The sequence below is a fragment of the Barbus barbus genome (genome assembly GCF_936440315.1).
Source record: "Barbus barbus genome assembly, chromosome: 47".
In the NCBI taxonomy this organism is placed as follows: Eukaryota; Metazoa; Chordata; class Actinopteri; order Cypriniformes; family Cyprinidae; genus Barbus; species Barbus barbus.
Genome location: NC_136725.1, coordinates 6,093,424 through 6,110,061, shown reverse-complemented (window position 1 = coordinate 6,110,061; position 16,638 = coordinate 6,093,424). Strand labels below are relative to the sequence as shown.

Sequence of the window (16,638 nt, the reverse complement as noted above, 5' to 3'; positions counted from 1 at the left end):
TGTTTTTATTATGAGTATACACAAATAAAAGTGAACCCTTTATAGTTTAATACTGTCTTATTCTTATGTATATGACCAAATATGTGACCCTGGACCACAAAACAATAAGTAGCCAAAATGCCAAAAATCAGTAGGATATTAAGTAAAGATCGTGTTCCATGCAGATATTTTGTAAATTTCCTAGCGTAAATATATCAAAACTTAATTTTTGATTAGTAATATGCATTGCTAAGGACTTAATTTGGAAAACTTTAAAGGTTTACCCTCAGATTGCAGATTTTCAAATAGTTGTGTCTCAGCAAAATATTGTCCTCTCCTAACAAACCATACATCAATGGAAAGCTTATTTATTCAGCTTTCAGATGAGGTATAATTCTCAATTTAAAAAATTTGACCCTTATGTTTTGTGTTCCTGGGTCACAAATGACAGTGTGTTTTAAGTCGTTTCGCTGTTCGCCTCTCGTGGGAAACATTTGTACATTGACGAGAGATGAAGGTGCATTTCAATTTCTCTTTAAATAAATTAGTTTTGGCTAGACTTTTATGATTATAGGGCTGTGCAATTAATCGCATGAGATTGTCATTCGCATCTCGTCAGTAAAGCCGGTTCTGTGATTAGTAGTAAATCTCCTTCAAGTGCTCCACACAGAGCCGTAGTTCACTGACAAGCTACGCAATATAGCATTCATAATCGTTCATAAAAGCATGCCGCTCCATCTGAAAGCATGTGAAGGAGATTTACTACTAATCACAGAACCGGCTTTACTGACGAGATGCGAATGACAATCGCAAGCGATTAATTGCACAGCTCTAGTTGTTTATAACAAATTCCATTATAATTAGTTAATTTTATCAAAATAAAAAAATGGCATATATGTACTTTGTTCTATAATTGTATAGCTGCTTAAAATTTCAGATTTTATCTTGCTCTTTCTGAATACCGTAAAATTGAAAGGATTTGCTGCAATGCAATTTTGTCTTATATGTGTATATAACATAATTATTATTTATTATTTTTTTAATCCATGAAGAAAATGCTTTAAAAACAGCTTGAAAAAAAAAAAATTACTTTATTGCATTGCAGTTGTTTGTAAATAACTTTTTATTATGACTTTTATTGGTAGCTTGAATGTAAAACATTGTCATGAATTCATTGTATTACCATTTGTAATGAATTTTTTTAGGCTAATCCGATCTCATGAAAGTGTATAGCACAATTTTCTGTTTGTATTTGGTGTAATACACATAAGTTGACTGTGGTGTGCATATGATAGGCTACGCAATAGGTAGGATTAGGGGTGTGGGGTTGGTGCGTATTTTATGTATACGAAACCTGCATGTTATATGCATGCCAAACTGCATGGCAAAGCCAATTTATGCAAATAAATAGTACGCCAAATAGAAACAGAAACTCGTTCTACTGAAACACATTTTCATGAGACCGGGCTACTGTAGGATCAGTGAGATTTATTTGAATTACGCATTTATTTGAATATAAATCTTTTGTAACATTTACAAATGTCTTTGTTGTTTTTATCAGTTTAATACATCCTTATTTGCTCTCATTTATAGAGTGTTAATTTTAGACCCTGACAAGCGACAGGTGTAAATTTATGCAGCTTTTTGCAGGAAAAAATTGACTTTGAGCCGCAATCCTGTTGTTAACAAGCCGTGGGTTGGATGTGAAGCTTGTGTAGATTCCTGTAGAGATGAATTGTTTCACATTAGCATATGCACATTTAGATTAGAGGTTGTCTTGTCCACCTCTTTCTTCCTGACACTGTTGTGTTGAACTGCTGCTGTATGCCTTTCTATGCAGGGAAGCGCTAAAAACATGCCGAAAATCAAGAGCTTCCTGTCCCACACGTTCTTTTCTTTTTCTATCTCCCACCAAAAAATATCTCCACACACACACACACCATTTCTAATTTAAGAACTCATTCATGGGAGGGAAATGAGAGAGATATTTTAATGTGGAGCACTAGAAGAGAGGGCTAGAGAGACTGGGGGGATGGGGAAATGGTCAAATTCAGATAAGGGTCTTATTAAGATTATTTCCCGCTCCTATTACTCTTATTGTTGTTAATCAAAACCTTGAGATGAATTCAATTAAAAATCCCAGGAATTTAATTACAGGCTTGCGACTCTCTCTGCACCATGAATAACACAGCTGTGTCTTTGTGTGTCCCTAGTTGTCCTCCGCTTTAAACCCTTGGCTTTCCTTGTTCAGAAGCTGAGGTTTACAGTTGGTCTGTTTTTACATTAAGTGACTTAATGTGCTGTGTATCGAAGACCCTTGATTTAAAGACAAGGTATTTTTCAAACCACTTAACGTTGTAGCTCTAGTTTTTGTTCATATTTTGGTAGTTTGTGCCTTTGGCTCTGTAAGTGTCCTTCGTAATTGAGTTTATGCTGAGTAATTGAACATCCTTTCTGCAGAACTGCTGTGATTCCTTCTTTTCTTTGCAAACTAAAGTTCTGGGTGGTTGCTTGTAGTCCTAAATCAAAAGAAGATGATAATGTAATCCAGAAACGTACAAATTGGGCCAAAATGTGCTAGAGAGTTTATGGGACATTTGAGAAGAGGACAAGATTTTATATATATGTATATATGTGTATATGTATGTATCTGAATATATATATTATTATTATTATATTATTTATATATATATATATATATATATATATATATGAATGTATGTATGTATGTGTGTGTATTTAAAATAAAAATAAAAAATTAAACATTTTTTTAAAAATATTTTAATTAAGTAATATTTATATAAATTTAATAATATGATATATATTTATATATTTTATAAATTTTTCAATTGAATTTTTTTTTTCTTCAGGTTTATACTAATGTTAGTGTATAGAAAAAAGATATGCTGTCCACTGAATGGATGAATATTATGGAAATAAAAGTACTTTTTTTTTTTTTCAAATAAAATTGTAATATTTACTTTGACTTTAATTTACAGGGACAATTAAAAACATAATTGTAGAAACAACTACATTCAAATGCTTGGGGTCAGTAAGACTTGCATTAAACTGTTTAAAAGTGACACTCTAGGCATTTACAATGTTGCAAAATAACATAATAATAACAATATTAATAATAATAATAATAACATAATCCATAAAAAATAAGAAGCAACACAACTGTTTTCAACTGTTTGTAGAGCAGCAGATCAGTATATTAGAATGATTTCTGAAGGATCGTGTGACACTGAAGACTGGAGTAATGATACTGAAAATTCAGCTTTACGTCACATGAATAAATTACATTTTTACAATATATTACAATAGAAAACTGTTTTTTAAATTGTAATAATATTTCAAATTTTTTACTGTTTTTACTGTACTGTTGTTGAATGTTACATGACTTCAAAAAAAAAAAAAAAAATGGTACCAACCCTGTGCATGAAAATGTACAGCTGTCTTTATTATTATTATTTTATTTATTTATTTGATTTTTTTTGGAGTGGGGTCTCTCACAAGAGGATCATCAAATTTTGAGTATCCTTGTAAAATTCATAGATTCACACACATGACATTTGCAAACAAAATTGCAGAATTTTTGATGACTAGGTAAAATGAGTGACTGCTCACTGGCTGGGGCTCCTTTTGTTTAATGTTTATTAATTGCAGATTGCATTAATAAACACATTTGATGTTTACTACAACAAAAACTGACTCTACAGATTTGGATTTGCAAAACACGTCTCACGCTTATGACAGTATAATGTCACGTTATAAAAAGCAATGTGTTGCACTGAACAAAGTTCTTCTTATTGACGGAAACAGTTTGCAGTAATAATCCCAATTGTGTTTGTCAGTTTTGAATGATTGGCAGGATAAAATCAGTGGTAAAAATCCCTGAGGGAAACGGTTTGTACATATTACAACACAGTGGAATTATGCACTTTCCTTTTAATCAGGAAGGAAAATGGGCACCAGTGACATTTAAGACATTCCATAAACAAATAAATGCTGGTAAACGTGCCGACCGCATTCAGAGATTATGCCTCTAGCAGGTTAAGATTGTTTTATATAAGCCTCTCCTTTAGTAAAAGGTCCTATGGAATAAATTACACACCAGAAGGTCACTTTTGTCTGTGTGGCAGGCCGAGGATCACTAATGCCATACAGTGTATATAGTCTCGAGGAAGTCTTGGGGAAGCCCGTCAGGCTTGCTCATACTATGAAAGTCAGAAAAAGAAAAACCATTACTTTATTTTTTTTTTCTTATTCACTAAAGAGTTTGGACTCCACAAATCCACAGTCAGACAGATTGTGTACAAATGGAGGAAATTCAGTACCACTGTTACTTTCCCAAGAAGTGCTCGACCAACAAAGATCACTCCAAAGCAGAACATGTAATAGTCTGCGAGGTTGCAAAAGTTCCCAGGGTAACTTCTAAGCAACTAAAGGCCTTTCTCACATTGGCTAATGTTAATGTCCATGAGCCCACCATCAGGAGAACACTGAGCAACCATGGTGTGCATGGCAGAGTTGCAAGAAAAAAGACCCTGTTCTCCAAAAATAAAAAATGCCTACTAAAGATCATGTGGACAAGCCCGAGGACGATTGGAGAAAGGTTTAATGGATGTATGAAACTAAAATAGTACTTATTGGTTTAAATGAGAAGCTATTATGTTCGGAGAAAAGAACATGTACATAGTAGAACATAGTATCATGGTTTGGGCCTGTTTTGCTGCATTTTGGCCAGGACAGCCTGCCATCATTGATGGAACAATGAATTCTGAATTATAGCAGCAAATTCTAAAGGAAAATGTCAGGACTTCTGTTTAAGAACAGAGTCTCGAGAACGTGGGTTATGCAGCAAGACAACAACCCCAAGCACACAAGTCATTCTACCAAAGAATGGTTAAAGAAGAACAAAGTGAATGTTTTGGAACGGCTGAGTCAAAGTCCAGACCTTAATCCTAAGCAAGCAGTTCATAGCAAGGTTATTATAGTTTTGAATTTTTAAATTTGTTTTATTTTAATATCGTTTTCAAATTTGCTAAGAAATTCAGTTTAGTTTTTATTAGTTTCATTAATATTTTTGTATTTTGGGAACACATTTTTATTTAGTTTTTATATAGTTTAGTTTCCGTTTTAGTTTCGGTTTTAATGAAAGTTTGGTAGAATCAACAGATCACTTCCAGAGCGAAGGCCAAAGAAAGACTTAGCATAATTTAACCTTAGCGAGGAAAACGTTTAGCGACAAAATGAACCCATGCTGAGATTAACCAGGTTTCCATCCAAGATAAAATATTTAGTGCTTTAAAATATTTACGATATAGCTGATGGAAATGCCAATTATCGATTAAATTTCTCCTGTGTCGACAAAATCTTTTTTCCGTTTAACTTTAGCGCATAAATTCCATATCGATACTTCAAATGTCGCAAAAATTAGTTTGGAAACTATTTTTGTCTAGAAAAGGGGCTTTAACGCAAATAAATGTGGAGTCACGTGACAGAATTAGCCTATAGGCAGTGTCCGTGTTCATGGTGTTGCTCACATTAAAGCACCGTTTCCCTGTAGTTCAAAAGCGCATTAAATCATATTCATATTATTAAATTGTATCTCAAATTATTTTATACATGGTAAAGACGAGTTACCTCTCAAACATACTTATCTTAATTTGGTGTTAGCAGGCTAGCCTACGTTTACATGATTATTATTATTATTTTTTTATAGTGCACTGTTCAGTTTAAATAGCCTGTAGTCCGTGCCTTTCAGCTTGACCACCATAACCCCGTGATATTATGCCAAGCACAATTAGTTTTACATGAACGTGAAGTACAAAACTTTAAATTAATTTGTTTTGGCTTCTTAGCTTCTTATACTTTTATTCTTGCTTTGTTCTGAGTTCTTTCTACCGTTAAATTTGTTGATGGAGTGAGGGGAAATAAAATATTTTTTTCATGTTTCTTCAATATTGTATGTATTTTATTATGACATGAACAGGCTGTGTTGTGGAGGCTATGCTTAACTGCACGCGAGGCGCCGCCAAGATCGCTTGTTTTTTTTTTTTGATTGTTTTTTTTTTTTTTTTTTTTGATTGTAAAAGTGGAAACGACTTGCACTAGCCTTCTCCTTCATTTGTGGTCATATAAGAGTAAGACATTATTTAAAACTATTCAAAATATTTATTTTGTTTGTGTACATTCACAATAAAAAACAAAACGTACTTTTGTGAAATAAAGGAAAACTGCCGCTTTCTCAAGAGTGCATCACAAAATGAAGTGAAATTCTGCATATAGGCTGCTAATTGTTGCAGGCTTTTTTCTTTTGTTTGTTAATTCATTAATTATTTAGAAAAATATAATTTGCATATGGGCCTGTTTCTTTTATATATAATAGCTTATGTTTTTCTCCATTCGCAGAAGCGCTGCAGGTGCGTGAATCCTCACCTTCATGTTGTTTATGCTGCTTTTTGAGTGTATAAAATGAATCCCTGGAAAACAAATTTAGGTATTTGTAATGCGTCAAGCCACCTGTCAATTTAAATTTTATTTAATTGTAATTTAACATAATCTTGCTTGATTATCAACAGTGACCTATCTATCTAGTCTATAGCAATGTACAAAAAAAAAAGACACTTAATAAAAATTATTTTATGTAGGCCTATACAATTTAATTTAGGCTTTTTTTTGTTTATTTCAAATGGATGAAGAACAGCTAGCCTAGCCTATAAAACACCAAAACTTATGCGACAATTCGGTTTTTTAGGGATGACGTCATGACGCACACCATTATATTGGTAAAAGGCCAGTTGGTCTTTAAAAAGTTTTTTTAACGCATATCTCTTTGCAAAATCTGGATGGAAACTTGATAGACGGTGAAAGTATACAAATATACACCAAAGGAAGTAAGCCTTTTTACTACATAAATCTACACAAGTTGCGCTTAATGTCATATCTAATGGTGTGTTGAGATATTTAATATGAAAATAAACGTAGCCTAATTTGGTTATATGTCTTTTTTTTCTTATTTAACCATAATCATGATATTGTAACTGTCTTGTCTTGCGCACTTTTCCGTGAACATCCGCGCATAAATCATAACTGCGTGGGACTAATGAAATTCAATAATAACGGCAATCGTAGGCCTATTTAAAGGCTCACATTTGAATGTTATTTTCTTTATTTATGAAGAATTATAAGCGTGTGTATGATGTGATTTAGCCTATGCATATTTATTTGTTCTAAAGTTTGGCAGTGATCACAAGATGCTAGGGCAAGTTTTGTATTGTTTACAGAAAGGTGCGTTCTCATCTTTTTTTCTGTTAATTATCATGTTGCATGTCTGTTTTTCTTCAAAGCACCAACTTGCCTAATGGTGGTTTGATTGCTTGTGTTACATGAGAAAATAAATAAGTTTGCCTTCCTGATGTTGTAGATTAATGTGGGTCCGGTTCGGGTCGCGACTCTCGGTCTTTATGTCAAACGGTTCTGGTCTGGTAGGCTACAGAAATAAATATATAGTGCTGCTGTGGGATAACGGGTCGGGTGTTCTGTTAAGTACTGCTGGTGCCGCTTTGCGTCTCTCCATCAGAGATGCGCCATTTACAGGTATTTCCCTAAACCGCCACACAGCTCATATATTTTTCAGCCAAGGGGTGAGAACTTAATGATTACGAAAACGATTATTTATTTTTGTTAATTATTATTTTATTTCAGTTAGTTTTTCAATAACTGTTGTTAGTTTTGTTTCGTTTTAGTTTTTCAAATATTTTGACATTTTTATTTTATTTCAGTTTGCGAAATAGTTTTTTCATCAATCGTTTTCGTCTTAGTTTTAATTTACGAAAATAACCTTGGTTCATAGGAGGAAACCCACCAACATCACAGAGTTTAAATGGTTCTGCACTAAGGAACGGGCTAAAACTCCTACATGTTATTGTGCAGGACTGATCAGCATTTACAAGAAACTTTACCTTCAGTTACTGCAGCAAAAGGGGGTCCCACCAGATACTGAAAGCAAAGATTCACATACTTTTGCAACGCACAGATATCTAACACTGGATCATTTTTCTCAATAAATAAATGACATAGAAAATATTTTTCTCTCACTTGTTTGATTCGGTTCTCTTTGTCTACTTTCAGGACTTACATTAATCTGAAAATATGATGATGTTTTGGGTCATATTCATGCAGAAATATAGAAAATTCTAAAGGGTTCACAAACTTTCAAGCAGCACTGTACATGCATGTGTGTGTATTTATATATAAATAAAAAATTTAGTACACAGTACACACACATATATTATGTAAACAAAAACTTTTATTTCGAATGCGATTAATCATTTGTAAGTTCACCTAAAAATTAAAATTCTGTCATTAATTACTCACCCTCATGTTGTTCCAAAACTGTACAAATTAAAAATTAAGATATTTTTGATGAAATCCGAGAGCTTTCTGACCATGCATAGACGGCAACACCACTACCACGTTTAAGGCCCAGAAAGGTTGCAAGGACATCGTTAAAATAGTCCATGTGACATCAGTGATTCAGCTGAACCCGGATGCACTGCGCCTTGTTCACAAGCAGAAGAATGCACATGCATACGTCAAGGTACTCTCATGAATGGTGGCAGACTGACCCGAAAGAGAAGAAATCATTGAATAAAATCATTATTTTTGTTTTCTCTGCATACAAAACGTACTCTCGTAGCTTCATAAAAGTATGGTTAAACCACTGATGTCACATGGACTGTCTTAAATGGAAGTACTGTAATTAATTTATGACCATGAGTTGTAATGTTTCATCAGGCATCTGAACCTGGCCGTGCGACCCAAACAGCTCCCGGCGCTGGTGCGCAGTGGTGTCCCAGAGGCCTTGAGAGGGGAGGTGTGGCAGCTACTGGCCGGATGTCATAACAATGACCATCTGGTGGAGGAGTACCGTACACTTATCACTAAGGTAGGCATACAGTTCCCATCCTCCACTTCAGTGCACCAGAGGCACATTTGATCACGTAAGGCGAAACAAAGTATTGACTCTAATGCATCTTATCCGTTATCAATGGATCATATATCTCAATTAATTATTCATATAATTGTTTTTTCAATCTCTAACCTTAAGTAGGCCTTAGGCCGTCTGTCCACCAAGTGTTGTTTTTTTACCCTGAGACTAGTGTATTTTTTCAATTGTTTTCAATGGGAGTGCTGCGTATGTAAAAATGTATGCGCTTGTTTCACGCTAAGCACAGCACTTGGTGTAAAGAGTTGAAAAGAGTTCAAATCTTAGTAAAATGCAGAACTTGTAATTTTTTACTCAGCCGTCCAATCACAGTGAAGAAGGGGCAATACAAATGCCACACTGGTACTACATCCTACTGAACAACAATAGAGAAGTTAATATTGCTTGTCTCATGTAGTGTTAATGTCTGTACCAGATGGCACCCACAGACTACCACAATAGTGATATGAAAAGTAATGCTTAAAAAAGCATTTAATTTGTGATTCGTCTGCCACGCCGCAGGCGTTATGTATAATAGCAAACAAAGCGTTTTAACTGAAAGAAACTTTTTGTCTCTGAAGCGCTCTCAAACACACAAAGCTAGCTGTTTTGAGAAAAGCACATGGGATTTTTTTTTTATGCTTTGGAGGACACATGGCCTTAAAGAGACATTTCACCCAAAAATTCAAATTTGCTATTATTTTTACTCACCCTCAGGCCATCTGAGATGTAGATGACTTTTGAGTAGAATAGTAAAGATAATTTTTAGCTAAAAACTGTGATCCTTGGTGAAGAGCATATCAGGCAACACAAAATTAATACGTGTGGCTCCTGACAATTTATTGAGGTCTTATGAAGCGAAACGGTCGGTCTGTGCAAGAAACCGATCATTATTTACAACATTATTTCCTGTAATCCAGAGCCTCAGGCAAATAGTTCTACACAGATCTACAAATTACTAAATAAAAACTCACTTTCAGATGTCCAAGAGTCACTCCGACTTGATATGAGCCAAAATATTGGCGTATATGATCCTGTAATGCTGTTTTTTGCAAACTCATTCAGCACTTCAGTTCCTCCAACAATCACTGAAATTAAAGTTTTTATGGTATCTCATGGTTTATGTGAAAATGTGAGCTGATGAAGACTAGTTTATTCCCTTTATATTAGTGCTGGGCAACGATTAATCGCGATTAATCACATCCAATCACAGTTTTTGTGTACATAATATATGTGTATGTACTGTGTATATACAGTGCCCTCCATAAGTATTGGACAGTAAAGACAAAATTGCTCTGTTGGCTGTGGAGTCAAGACATTTACAAATATGATTAAAAGATGAATATGAGACAAAACTACAGAATGTCACATTTTATTATTGGGTGATTCAACACATAGATGTTTTACCAGCTAAGAAGTTCAGCACTTTTAGAGTTCATCCCTCTATCTGATGTGAGCATAAGTATTGGAGCAGTTGCCTCACAGGTCTTTCTAAGTGATCAGCTGTGTCCTGTTGCATTAATTCTTCAGATATTAAAAGCAGGGAATGTGTCGTATCGGTTATATCCATTACTTCTGCATTCTGAATCCTGCAATCGATGATGACACACACAAACCAAGATGAAGACAAGGGAGCTGACTTTGAGAGAAAAGCAAGCAATTTGGATGCTAAAAGAAAAGAGGAAGTCAATTGGAGCTCTAGCAAAAACAAAGAGCGTGGAGAAATGAAGAGTTTGGAAACCACCAGCAACCAACAACGACCTGATCGGCTGAGAAAACAACAGTAGTTGATGACAGACAAATCATAAAAGCTGTGAAAATGAACCCTAAAAGACGTGTCTGTAAAATCACCAACAACTTCCAGAAAGCTGGGGTGATGCTCTGACAATCTACTGTCCTCAGGAGACTTTGACACAGAATTACAGATGCTACACAGCAAGATGCAAACCTCTGACCAGCACCAAAAATAGAAAGGCAAGATTAAAGTTTGCGAAAAAGCACAAAAGGTGAGCCAGAAGAGTTTTGGAACTGTGTTTATGGACTGATGAGACAAAGATGAACCTTTATCTAAGTGATGGGAAAGCAAAAATGTGGAAAGAAAAAGGGAACTGCAATGATCCCAAGCATACAGCCTCATCTGTAAAGCATGGTGGAGGTGGTGTCATGGCATGGGCATGCATGGCTGTCTCTGGAACAGGCCCTCTCAACTTTACTGATGACTTAATGTATGATGACAGTAGCAGAATGAATTTGGAAGGGTACAAAACCATCTTGCCTACCAATATTCAAGAAAATGCCACCAGATTCATTGGGAAGTGCTTCATATTGCATCAGGACAATGACCCAAAACACCCTGCAAGTTCAGTCAAGGAATTTATAAGGGCAAAGAAATGGAAAGTCTTAGATTGCCCAAATCAATCTCCAGATTTAAATCCGATTGAACATGAATTTCAGCAGCTGAAGAGGAGAGTAAAGGCAGAAACTCCCCAAAACAAGCAACAATTGGAATTGGCTGCATTAAAGGCTGGGAAAAGCATTTCAAAGGATGAGAGCAAGAGTCTGGTGATGTCTATGGGTCACAGACTCACTGCTGTGATTGTGTGCAAGGGATCTGCAACTAAATAATAGCTTTTAATATTTTATATCTGCCTTATGTTCAACTGTCCCAATACTTATGCTCACATCAATGAGTGGGATGAACTCTAAAAGTGCTGTTCTTTTTATTTGGTAAAACATGTATGTGTTGAAACGGCTAATAATAAAATGTGACATTCTGTAGTTTTGTCTCATATTCATCTTTTAATCATATTTGCAAATGTCTTGACTCCGCAGCCAACAGAGCAATTTTGTCTTTACTGTTCCAATACTTATGGAGGGGACTGTAGATAAATACACACATGAATGTGTGTTTAAGAAAAAATATGTTGTTTATATATTAAATATATTTATATATAATATAAATTGTGAATATAAATATATACATGTAAATACATGAAAATATTTTAAAAATACGTATATACTGTATGTGGTTGTCTTTATATACACATAATAAATATACACAGTACACATATATGAACAAAAACTTTTATTAATCGCGATTAATCGCTTGTCAGCACTATTTTATATGCTTTAGACATGGTGTCAGCTAAAAATCTTCTCTAAGCGTTCTACTGAAGAATAAAGTTAGCTACATCTTGGAAGGGCTGAGGGTAAGTCAATTAACCCTCTGTGGTCGACAAACGTGAATACACGTTTTGTGGCAGATTTTCCTGATAAGACAGAAATTAGCTATTTTTGATCGTACAGATAAGAACAATACACCATTTGAATTTGTAAGGGGTCTACTTTTATTTGTATACACTCATAACAACAATTAAACTTTGTGCTTTTGAAGAATAAAGAAAACAAACGGTGCGCTCTCTGCCTTCTCCGTCTCTGCGAACTGCTTTTAGAAACGCACAATTTTTCATTTTTTAGGTGAACTATCCCTTTAAACGTTTATGCATAACTCGTAATGTTCTGTTGTCTGACTTTTAAATCTTTAGTTGAGAAGAAGTGTGGTGATTAAATTCCTGTCAGAAAGTACATTGCAATAAATGGCAAGATTATCACCAATATTTTTAGAAGAGTTTACCAAGAATAAGCATGTCTTTGTGTATTCGCAATATACTGATCACTTGCAGAAATATTCCAGTAGCAACGTCTTTTTCAGAATAAAGGCTGAAACAGAATATTGACCTTAGGAGCCACTTGGTATTAGACTCATATGTAGTCCAGAGGGCACAGGAAATTTTAGAAAAAGAGGATAGGGGTGGGATCAGTGCATGTTGCAAGCCAAACTCAAACTTTATTCACAGAGCAAATTTTTTTAGCCTCAGATTTAGTGCATATTTTGTCTTAACGTGACCAACAAATGCCCATTCAGATATGAAAGGCCATCTTTCAAGATTCTAAAGAATTTGGTTTGGATGTCAAAACCGAGTTTCTTGGAAAAGGCTATAATTATGTCTGTACAAAGCAGGAGAGAGTGCATATGACACACTATCGTAATACTCTGCATTACTCTAAATGGCCCAGAGTTCCCTGAGAGCCGCTCGATAGTCTAGTAATGGCAGAAGCATTTTATATGATTAGCAGTAGCATTGGATTGCTAATGGCTAAGTAAAGTGTATTACAAAGCAGGACTCGAGTACAAAGAGTTGTTTTCTTTCTCAGACCTCGTTGTCTATTCAGAGTCTGGGCATGTAAATGTAAAGTAATGGGACTTTTTTTAATAGCATTTATTTTTTATTACGAATTCATGTAGATGTTAGTATACAACATCGTTTGTGTGTTGTGAACTTTCAGTTTTGTAGCTTGGTGTTTTTCATTCTGGAGTGCTGATTCTCTGCATCCTTCAGTTTAGAGAACATAAATAAACCAGCAGCAGCATCATATATTCGCTATAACTTCCCGTTTATCAATTCTGCGTGCGAACTCAGTCGTGCAACGTGACCCCTTGTTTTAACCCGAGAGAGGCATGTCAGTGTACTGTATCTTGTCGAGCATTTCACCATGTCCCCAAGGTTCCTCACAGTGGTTGGGATATTTTCATGAAAACAGGAGCTTTTACTGTGCTGAAGACTCCTTTCCCCAAGCAACATTCAAGAGCACTATTCTAAGAAAGTAGCCTGTGCCTTAATATGATTTGTCTCTAATGTGAAAGCTGGTTGTCCCTCGTTAAGGACTTGCTCTTCACTGCACTTTACAATGTTTATTGTGGCTTCCTTTATCTTGTGTGTCTAGAAAAGGCTTGAACTTCACCCACTGGGCGTAAGTCGTGGCCTAATAGTTAGAGAGTCGGACTTGTAATCCAAAGGTTGCGGGTTCGAGTCTCGGGCCGGCAGGGATTGTAGGTGGGGGGAGTGAATGTCCAGCGCTCTCTCCACCCTCAATACCACGACTGAGGTGCCCTTGAGCAAGGCACCGAACCCCCAACTGCTCCCCGGGCGCTGCAGCATAAATGGCTGCCCACTGCTCCGGGTGTGTGTTCACGGTGTGTGTGTGTGTGTTCACTGCTGTGTGTGTGCACGTTGGATGGGTTAAATGCAGAGCACGAATTCCAAGTATGGGTCACCATACTTGGCTGAATGTCACTTCACTTCACTACTTCACTTCACTTTCAAGTCAAGGGACGTTCACACCAGCAGTGATTTGCAATGACAGAAGTGACCGCAATTCATGCATTTCTAGAGAGAAATGGTGATTTGGAGCGGAAGAAGTGAGGCAACTATCAAAGTGATTCAAAACAAAGCATTACAAACCGCAAAATGGAAACGGTTTATGTGGAAAAAATTACCATCAGAAGTTTATTAATCCATTTTGCAAATATGTTGAATATTGCTTACTAAGATGAAATGAAAATCAAATGATAAAATGATATTTAGAATGCCCAATATATTGGTTCCATATTGGTGATTTTATTGATTGACTGGTTGATTGATTTAAATGTATTATTTAAATTGTATTTACTTGTGTATGCTCATTCCCCTTACTTTCACATTACTTTGCTGTTGTCTAGCGCTCATTCAGAGTTCATTTTTAATAGCAATGATAATTTAATAACATTGTTAAATGTCTTTAGAAGAGATCTGTCTTTCATATTTCGTTACAATGATGTGATGGCTAATTTTATTGATTGATTTTATTTCAGTTATTCAGGTTTATTGTATTTTTTATCCAAAATTGTAACTTAATTTAAAATTTGAAATAGTTATGTAATTAAAAAAATATCAAAGTCAATATAGGGTTATCACTATCTGCCAGAATTTCGATAGTGGTGCATCTTTAATTAAAATAAATAAATATGCAATTATGAAATACATTAAAAATAAAGTAAATATGACATTTAATTCTGGTAATTGGCAGGTGTGGCAAAAACTTAAATTTGTACTTAATTTTGGACATTAATAACACTAACAGGTTAATTTTCCTGAAACATCCATGGAACAGCCATAGCCGTATTGAGGCAAAGGCTTTTTTTTGTTAGCTAAGCTACATGCTCACAGTGATTTCACTGGGCACGGCCATGTCAGCTGTGATTATGTAAAGAAAACATCCCGCAGCACTGAGGTCCCAGGTGGCTACAAGATGTTCCTCTCTCCCACCCACCCCAAAGTCCAAATAAACTTGATGTACACACTGAGTGTGTGTGAGATTGTTAGGACAACAGCCGTGCTGGGCAGCTCCTGCACCTATAGGTTTGTTTCTTAAAGGAACAGTCCACGTTTTTGGAAATAGGCTCATTTTACAACTCCCCAAGAGTTAAACAGTTGAGTTTTACCGTGTTCTCTAGCACTTTTAGCTTAGCTTAGCATAGATCATTGAATCGGATTAGACCGTTAGCATCTCGCTCAAATCCCCAAAGAGTTTAGATAATTTTCCTATTCAAAGCTTGACTCTTCTGTAGTTACATCGTGTACTAAGATTAACGGAAAATGAAAAATTGCGATTTTTCTAGGCCTAAATGGCTAGAATAGCTATATCATAACTAGTTACCTAGCTGTTGGTCTTAGTACACGATGTAACTACAGAAGAGTCAAGCTTTAAATAGGAAAAATATTCAAACTCTTTGGTCATTTTTGATGACCAAATGCTAACGGTCTAATCAGATTCAATTATCTATGCTAAGCTAAGCTAAAAGTGCTACCGCCAGACCCAGGAGATCGGCTGAATGGATTCAAAAACGGTAAAACTCAACTGTTTAACTCAAGGGGAGTTGTAAAATGAGCCTATTTCCAAAAACGTGGAGTGTTCCTTTAAGCCATACCAAGCCAAACAAACCCACTTTTGTATCACCAAAGTCCTTCTTTAGAGAATGCTGCCAAAACTTAAACTCATTCCTTTTCCACCGTTCATCTCTATTATGTCAAAGTTTTGTATGTCTTGTATACAAAGTTTCATTACATGAAAACAGAACAGTATTGTGTAACAGTAAATAATATCCATGAAAATGTCCTGATCCAGTACTGGCAACGCTGAAGACCGGCACATGTTTATGTAGTGGTCCAGACTTATCATTTGTGTTTAAGAAGAATTGCTCATGACAAGAGCAGGTTTTGCCAGCTCTTGCGACACATGGAGTTGAATGAATACTGTGAATACTCAAAGATTTCTTTGTTCAGGATTTAGGAAAAAACACTTATTTAAAAAAAAAAAAAAAAGATGGTTTGGAGTTTTCTCTGGATGTTCAAATCCACAGTGTGGCACCGATTAAGTGAGGAGTAGTTTACTTATCATCAGCTTCCTAGAAATAGTCTGGGTTTTGTATTATATTGTATATGCCATTTTATAGCCTATCATAATATATATATTTATAATATCTATATAATGCTCAAAAGTGTGCTTTATCAAGCAAAACTCTCTCATCTTCAACAGAATAAGAAAAAATTATTTAGCATTTTTACTATTCATACTCTCTCAAATTTTACATTTAAAATTTTACATTTTAAAAATAATTAAAATATTATATTATATGAATAATAAAGCAGTATTGATTTACAAATTTAGCATATATTATTTATTGCATACTAATATTTTCAACCCGATCTCACAGCAATTCTTACATATTTTACGAGGTGGCTAATTCGTACGAATTTGTACGACCTACGTACCTACATACGATT

At 35.2% G+C, this 16,638-nt stretch overlaps 1 protein-coding gene across 2 annotated transcripts in view; it reads left to right on the top strand.

Moving 5' to 3' along the window:
* rabgap1 (RAB GTPase activating protein 1) overlaps positions 1 to 16,638 on the top strand; it is a 92,093-nt gene that overhangs the window by 29,768 nt on the left and 45,687 nt on the right. For both annotated transcript variants that reach the window (XM_079410944.1, XM_079410945.1), the window contains one exon: positions 8,785 to 8,935. In XM_079410944.1, coding sequence (XP_079267070.1) covers positions 8,785 to 8,935 — 151 coding nt within the window. The remainder of the gene's footprint in view (positions 1 to 8,784; positions 8,936 to 16,638) is intronic.